This window comes from Nomascus leucogenys, chromosome 22a (genome assembly GCF_006542625.1).
Source record: "Nomascus leucogenys isolate Asia chromosome 22a, Asia_NLE_v1, whole genome shotgun sequence".
NCBI lineage: Eukaryota > Metazoa > Chordata > Mammalia > Primates > Hylobatidae > Nomascus > Nomascus leucogenys.
Window position 1 is genome coordinate 115,323,012 of NC_044402.1, and position 8,542 is coordinate 115,331,553.

The 8,542-nt window shown below is 43.7% G+C and overlaps 1 protein-coding gene across 7 annotated transcripts in view; it reads right to left on the reverse strand.

Moving 5' to 3' along the window:
• The window catches only part of BARD1 (BRCA1 associated RING domain 1), an 83,408-nt gene extending 82,289 nt beyond the window's left edge, over nt 1-1,119 (reverse strand). For 5 of the 7 annotated variants that reach the window (XM_012501998.2, XM_004092025.3, XM_004092024.3 and 2 more), the window contains exon 1: nt 833-1,098. In XM_012501998.2, coding sequence (XP_012357452.1) covers nt 833-990 — 158 coding nt within the window. In that variant the 5' untranslated portion in view covers nt 991-1,098. Of the gene's footprint in view, nt 1-832 lie in introns of all 7 variants that reach the window. The other 2 variants (XM_003254038.3, XM_012501991.2) reach the window with 2 other exon arrangements.
• Nucleotides 1,120-8,542: the final 7,423 nt, after the last annotated feature.

An 8,542-nucleotide genomic window follows, 5' to 3' on the forward strand; every position in this document is an offset into this window, starting at 1 on the left:
ACACACAGCAAGTGCTCAATAAAAATACTTTTTAGAAGAAATGAAAATGAGACAAACTTTTCTTGGGTTTTACAAGCCTTCTTGGTTTGTATACTAGAAAGAGCTACACGAAAAAAAGCAAGAAGTAACACTCATGAAAATGTCTTTGGACGGAATGAAAACCCTGAGAGGACTCCCATAGTGTCACAGCATGAAGGAAAACAATAAACAGCATCACTAAGAGCTGGGACACCAGACATACAGTCTTTTGAGCAAACTAAGAAAATGAGAAATTTCGTGCCATCTTCAATCTACAACTATGGTAGATATCCGATGCTCCATCCCATCTCACCCGAAAAAGCTGGCACGGAGAAAATGTCAAAAAGGCCAGTTTAACTTAGAGTGGCAGCTGCTTCTAATTTAGAGGGTCTCCGGGGCGGCGCGCCAGCCCAATGCGCCATAGCTCCCGGAAAGCAGCAGGGTAATCTACGGCCGGGTAAAAAACGCAGAAGCTTCAGCCCCACCCCAGCCCCAGATTCAAACTCTGGAGGCGGGGCCGGGATGAACATTTTTTTAGCCACACCTCCAGACGGTTCTTCAGCCCGCCGAAGTTCAAAAACTACCGTTTCAGTCGGATTCAGGGCAAGGGAAGGCTGGTAAGTCGCCCAAAAAGAAAGTGAATGAGAGGCAGAAGCTGTTAATACTATATCCCCGGGCAGGTGCTAACCGCACGCCGACCCGACTGCAGCGCGGGAAAGGAAGGAGGAAGCGGGAGATTTGAAAAGATTCCCCCGCCCCCAGAAACTGGGCGACCCCTGCCCTCGCAGCCACCCCCTCGAGGCTCCGTCTTTACCAACGCGAGCAGCGCAGCAGCTTCTCCAGGCGGTCGAGCGCGGCGCGACTGTGGGCCCAGGCACCGCGACCATCCGGTTCCATGGCGGGTGCGGAACGAGGCTCGTTCCCGGAGCGGATACTTGGCTGCCGGTTCCTAGGCTGCCGATTATCCGGCATCGTCCCGCCTTCGGATGAAACGCTCCTCGGAGAGCGGGAAGCAAGGAGGCCTCGGGAAACCACAGGGAAGCTGCAGGCGAGCGACTCGAAACCGGCCGAGCCCTTCCCGCGTCTGGGACGGCGGGCCGCCAGAGGGGCGGGGCGCGCGGGGCGGGGCGGGGCACGGCGGCCGAAATGCTCCCAAAACAGAGATGCGCAGGGCACACGGGCGGGGCCACGACAGCCAGCCGCTGGCGGAGTGGGCGGGACCTAGGGGTGGGGCTGGAGGCTGAAACTTGCCAATGTCCCGGCGCGTGGGACTCAGGGGCGGGGCCGCGAGAGCAGTGGGACCGAGGGGGCGGGGCCGGACGGCTGAAACTTACCAAAGTTCAGGCGCGCGGGTCCTAGGGGCGGAGCCGCGAGAACACGCCGCGGGACAGAGGGGGCGGGGCCTAGGAGCCTTGGGGACGGGACAGGACGGTCGAAACCGAAGTCCTGGCGCGCGGGGCCCAGGGGCGGGGCCTCGGGGCAGGACAGAACGGCTGAAACCGAGGTCCCGGCGCGCGAGGCCCAGGCGCCGTGCCGCGAGAGCACGCCGCTTGACCGAAGGGGCGGGGCCTGAGGGCGGAGTCTCAGTCGCGAGGCTGAAGTTGGCAGGAGAGCGGGCGGGGCCTGAAGCCCCTCTGGGCTGCCTGGACGGATGAAGTCCAGCTGGAAAGCCAGTAGCCGTTTCCCGGGAGCTACGACTCTAGGGACCCTCATCCGAACTTAACCGTTGGAACAATCACAAACCCAGAAACTTTTAGCTGAGTGTTATTTATAAAAAGCGCTGTTTTGACTACTGTTGGACTTGGAAAAGCTTTGCCCACGATACTGAAGGTACTACTCTTTGTTCCTAAGAAAGCAACCTTTTCTTTCCTCTCACTTCAGCTGTGGCGTATATTGTAACTGAGTAAAAATAAGGAAAGTTTATAATTCTAACTAGTTACAAATATCAGCTCAAAGGCATGTCTGAAAAGATCTGGTTTACTTTTAAAATATTGGTATAAAATTTCAAAAAGGGTTTTGTTAGAGAGTGTGTCCACCTTCCTCCTCCGGATCTTTCACTGATCGCCGTAATTTACAGATAAGACCTACAGAGCAACCCGTCATCCCTTCCTGCCGCCCCCCGAGTTCATTTCCAAGTCCTTGCATTTTTCCCCCAACTTGTCTCGAATGCACCCATTTTCTCTGCCTCTCTGCTCCACAGCATCCTCAGTTGCCTCGTCCTCGCCTGGTTTCCTGTCGTAGGTTTCTAGCTGATATCCAAGTGTCTATCCAGGTCCCAGCCAGTCCCGAGACTACGATGTGGCCGCCTAAAACATTTCCAAACACAAAACTCATCGTGGCACTTCCCTTTCTTAAAACTCTTTAAAGTTTTTCTCTGCTCTTTGACTAGCCTCTTGTCAAAACCTCCTCTGGCCATCATGGTCCCAACCCAACAATGCTTTCCCTTAGGTCATTAAAAGCCCCTGCACCTTGCTGCCTCATGGCTTTTGCACAAAGATTCAGTTTGGAACCTGGAATTGGCCTCCTCTCCATTCCTCATCCTTCAGAATACAGCTCAAATGTAACTCCTTAAAGGTTTTCCTAGTTCCTAGACTAGATTCGCTCAGGTGCATCATATCACCTGTGTATGTAGATACACACACATACGATTATGTGCGTGTCCCCTTCTAGTTCAAAACCTCCAAAAGGCCAGAGACTGGCTGCATGTGACTCATTTCTCAATATAGCTTCATGTGGCACATGCAGTGCTTGGCTCCAGGTAGGTGCTCAGTGTTTGTTGAATCACTGAACTACCTACCCAAGCCAGACTCGGCTTTAAGTGCTTTCCTATATTAATACCTGCCTTAAGCCTTATAGCGACCCTATGAAATGGGCATTAGTATCTGTAGTGTCACCCCCAAATTCATATATTAAAAGCTGTAACCCCAACGTGATGGTATTTGGAGGGGACCTTTGGGTGGTAATTAGATTTAGATGGGGTTATGAGGGCAGAGCCCCCGTGATGGGATTAATGACCTTGTAAGAAGAGAGAGTTCTCTCTCTCTCCACTACATGAGGACACAGCAAGAACGCAAAAGAAGAGGGCCCTCCCCAAAACCCAGTCATTACTGGCACCCTAATCTCAGACTTCTAGACTCCAGAAATATGACAAATTTCTGTTGCTTAAGCCATCTAGATTATAGTATTTTGTTATAACAACTAAGACACTGCTCTTTAATAAGAGGAGACAGGTGTGGCTCAGAGATCTTAATTTACTTGCCCAAGGGGCTCAGCACATGCCTGTAGTCCTAGCTACTTGGGAGGCTGAGGCAGGAGAATCACTTCAGCCCCGGAGATCAAGGCCAGCGTAGGCAATATAGCAAGACCTCCATCTTTAGAGAAAAATAAGATTTGTAAAAAGAAAAGCATACTTGCCCAGGATGGAGGCACAGATAACAACAGCGGCAGAATATTAACCCAGATCTTTTTGATTATTAATGGCCCCAGTACATTATGTTTTTGGTCTTTTGGGGGGTTTTTTGAGACAAGGTCTCACTCTGTTGCCCAGGCTGGAGTATAGTGGTACGATCTCAGTTCACTGCAACTTCGAACTCCTGGGCTCAAGTGACTCTCCCACCTCAGCCTCCTGAGTAGCTGGGACCTGTACAGGTGCAACCCACCATGCCTGGCTAATTTTTTTTAATTATTTGTAGAGACAGGGTCTCTGTATGTTGGCCAGGCTGCTCTAGAACTCCTGGCCTCAAGCAATTCTTCCGCCTCAGCCTCTCAAAATGCTGGGATTACAGGTGTGAGCCACTGTGCCTTGTAGCTCCATTAAATTATGAAAACTCAAGGAGTTTAAATAACTTGGCCAAAATCACACACTTGGTTAGTTAGAATAAGCACAACTAAATAAGGCTTTATTAAGTGTTTTAACTAAAACTATGATAGCACACAAACAAACCAATTTTTTAAAAAAAATCTCAGAGGCGCCTAAGAAGTTCTTATTAGTCCTGTTAAGCCATTGTTTACTCTTTGTTGAGCGCGGGAGAAATCAAATTCTAGAAAACGTAAAATGGGTCGGGCACGGTGGCTCACACCTGTAATCTCAGCACTTTGGGAGGCCAAGGCAGGTGGATCACTTGTGGTCAGGAGTTCAAGGCCAGCCTGGCTAACATGGTGAAAACCTGTCTCTACTAAAAATATAAAAATTAGCCAGGTGTGGTGGCATGCTCCTGTAATCCCAGTTACTCGGGAGGCTGAGGCAGAAAAATAGCTTGAACCCAGGAGGTGGAGGTTGCAGTGAGGCGAGATGGTGTCACTGCACTCCAGTCTGGGCAACAGACCGAGACTGTCAAAAAAAAAAAAAAGAAAGAAAGAAAAAGAAACAAAGAAAGAAAGAGAACTTAAAATGTTAAAACCTGGAGAGATACTATGGTGTTAATGGAGTAACTGAGGATTTCAGGAGACAGATTGTCCCACTTCTAATCCCACTTTCACTAAATAATTGAGTGATTTAAACCAAGCCTTAAGCTCTCTGAGCGTTAGTTTCCTTGTCTGCAAAATGGGGATAATATTTATGGTAGATTTGGAGGACTATTAAATAAGATTAAAGGTAAAATCACATACACCGTAAGTACTCAATAAATGGTAACTGATTGAGGATGATTATATATAATCAGTACTGTTAATGCTTTATTTACTAAAGAGTAACACTGAACATTTTTATCAATTATATTTTTTTATTAAGGGCACAGTTTTTTGTTGTTTTTGTTTTTTGTTTTTGTGGGCGGGGAGACAGGGTCTTGCTCTGTCACCCAGGCAGGAGTGCAGTGGCATAATCTCAGCGCAGTGCAACCTCTGCCTTCTGGGTTCAAGGGGTTCAAGCGATTCTTGTGCCTCACCCTCCTGAGTAGCTGGGGCTACAGGCATGCGCCACTACAATTAGGGTACAATTTAACTGTGATCAGAGTAAATGAAAATTTCACATTTTGGTAAAATGCTTTAGGACCAAACATTTATAATTGGCGCATTCATATCATGCTATTAAATGAATTATGATGCAGATACAATTAGTTCTTTCCACTGTTTGTTTCCTTATTTCCTTTCTTCCTTTCTTCTGCCATTGTCCTGTTCCCTCTCCCCAGGGGTCATGACATTCGTGGCAGCTGTTTAATAGTGGCCATAATCAAACTCATAAAGAGAATAAGCAGGGTTACTCTCCAATGTGCAACTTCCCATTCCATTTTCTTCCTTCCAGCCTTGTTTTTCTATAGCTTAGCTTGCTGGTTCTTTGCCTTTAGTGGAGATGAGATGTTTGTTTTGAACCAACTCGTCCTCTTAACCCTGGATCCTGAGTTTCAAGGGCAAATTCCTTCTCCCATGGGGTACACCCAACAGTGTGTAAAATCCTGGAATTCTTGTCCCAGAGAAAAAGTTCTGCAGGGAACTCCAGCCATCAGCAGGGTCTCAGTAAAGCCATGGTTTAGGACATGAACAATGTCCTCCTCTTCTCACTTTAAAAAGGGCTAAATGGTATCATTTCTTTTTCAGAGTTTTCCCTGCAAGGACCTCCTGTGTACATAAAAGTTTAGACTTGTTGCTCCATTCCACTCCTAGTCTGTTCTCTTCCTAGTAAGCAGTATTCCTAAGTATCTTAGACTCAAAATCATCCGTCCCTCCCCCACTGTAACACTCTAGTCCTGGGTGGATTCTGAGGCATACAGATAAGCTTGCTTCAGCCTTATTTACCCATCCTCCTCTCTCCAGGCCCACTTAAACCCTCATCCCCCTGACTGCTTCAGTTACCCTCTGTAGTGTTACCGTGCTATGAAGGCGTCTCCAGCCTTGATTTCTTTTCTGATCTTCAGGCTTATATAATGGTTTGTTGAAAACAGTCAAAATGCTGTTTTCTCTTCTGTTGTGTTATGAAGTGTTCTACAAAGAAGTAAATCTTCCTCATATTCACTTGGATAAGCATATATAACAAGCAAAATGGGATATCCATAATACCCGGAATCTCTCCCAAGGAGTGTAAAAATGTCTCACAAATTCTTACCTTTATTTTAATTCTTCTCTTTTAATTATGGTATTGTGCAGTGGAATGGGCCACTTCGACTTCCTGAGAGCATTCTTTTTGTCAGATACAAATTTGGTTTGCAAGGACCCCTCTATGAAATGTAGTCCCCCCCAAAAAAAAATGCAGTTTGAAACATTTGATAAGGAGAAATTGAATATGGTAATTGATGGAATAGAGCAGACCATCCCAGCATCTAGGAGTGTGGTGTGTGCTCTGCACATTTGACTGAGCTTGCCTTTATGTGATGCTGTTAAGGTAAAGTCATATGCTTTGTGCTGTTTTTTTTTTCTGAAATTCAATGTGGCGTAATGATTAAGTATACAGTGATCTGGAGTCAAGCAGAACTGAATTATAAACCTAGCCTTGACATTTCCTACAATTTCGTCCATTGTGTAACCCATCTTGGAACTTAGTTTCATCTTTTGTAAATTTAGGATTAATGTATGTCAATCTCATACTCAAAGGGCTGTGGTGAGAAAGGAATTACAGTTTATGAAACTGTCCTAAACCAGAAGTGCAGCACAACCAATGGACATCCCTTTGCAATGGACTGTCATAAACTTTAATATATATATTAAAGCTTAAAACACAGTAAGTGCACAACATATTTTTCCATTTTTAGGACTGGCGTTGTTGAGTTGCATGAAGCCAGCTACACTTGCTTATGATTTCTCCTATGAAAGAGTACATATTCTAAGCAAGGAGCCACTTATTCTGTGGCTACTGGAACAGAGATACTTGCAGTAGCAATTCCTCTGCAAATATAATGCAATCACCTTGAAAGGAAGCTTAAATCCTATTTACTGATTATAATCTCTTTTAGTATCATGTCAATAAATGATTCCTAACACCATCGTTGGCATAATATTAGGATGTGACAATGAAAATGTTTATAATTTTGTTTCATTAACTTAAACATCTTTTATTGACATCATTTTGTTGCTCATTTAAGAACAAAAAAATGCCTAAGCAATTAAAAGCAGTAATTTTGTCCTGTGTACTAGAGACAGCGTATATGAAGCAAACAAACCACCCATGAATATCATCATGATTAATGTGTATTTCAATCAGTTCAATTGTGTGTATATGTATTGATGAAGTTACTGGGTGCAGTGTACTGTAGTGAACCGTTTTAGCATGCCACAGTCTCTTTGACTAGTACATACAAACTCAGTCCCTATGTCATGTACACCTTGGCATTTAGTTTAGAATTACCCAAGTCTCTAGAAGCATCTAGATGTTTTAAGATTGTTTTTGAAAGGATGTTAACCCCAGTCTTGTGGGCGCCTGCCAAATTTCTGTCACAGGCTTAAAAGTAACTAGTCTAAGGACATAGTTACATTACTATGACCCCACAGCAGTTGTTTTAAAGGTTTTGGTATCTTCTGTACTTCCTGATCATTTATCAAATTCAGTCTGACACAGATATTTCACTGGTCATTGTTTTTTGTTCAACAGACTTCAGAGTTCAGCCCATTCCACTGCCTTTTATTGCTTGCTATTTTTAAAGAGACACCTCAGTAGAAATCCTCTTTTTCTGTACAGTGTAATTACTGAAGCACATAAAGTGGTTATAACAGGAATTTATCACTTTCAGGTGGAAATACTCCCAGCCAAATAAAAGATAGAGTAGGAATGCCAGAAGTAATTTATAACAGGCTCACTGACATTTTGTGTTGAAAAGCTCTACCACTGAATAAGCATCAAGTCATAAATCTCTGTAAACGTGATTAAAGTAAGCAAGTTATACTTTGAGGGGATACTATAATAAAAGGATGCTGTGATGCAAAGCAGGAAAATTCTGTTGACAAAAATCACCAAAAACAGCTGTCAGTAAAATTTACAAACAGCTTGTTTTAAATTCTGTTGGATTCTAGCAGCTGTTTGTTTGCACATAAAATGTTCATTTAGGAAATGAGCATTGGCCCTAGTTTGGGTTCCATTGTGTTTCAAAATTCTGTAATCAGTTTAATCAAAATTCATGCAATAATGTAAATTTCATTCAAAGCACAAGTGAGAAGTAACCAATATATTTAAATATGCCTCATATACAATTTGTGTTCAATAAATATGGGAATTAAAAAAAAAGAATGACTATATACCACTATCTGTAAAAGCAATGATCAGTTACAACATGCATTTCAGCTTAATTTTTCTTCATCCGTATATATTCTTTTAGAAATTATGCCTTGTTCATATTGGACTCATTTTACTCATATTGGTAATAATCCTTAACAGCCCTTCAGCAATATATTTAGAATTTAGAACGCTGACTTAAAATTTAGTTACAATTATCAGACATAGTGTATTAAATTTTGCTCATGCCTTTAGTTACTTTTCTCACTATCTCAAAATATAGCTTACATATTTTTTCATCTGTAAAGTAGGAATAACAGAAAACACTTTACTGCTATTATATGGATAAAATAAGCTAATACACTTAGAAAAGTGCTCGGAACATATTAA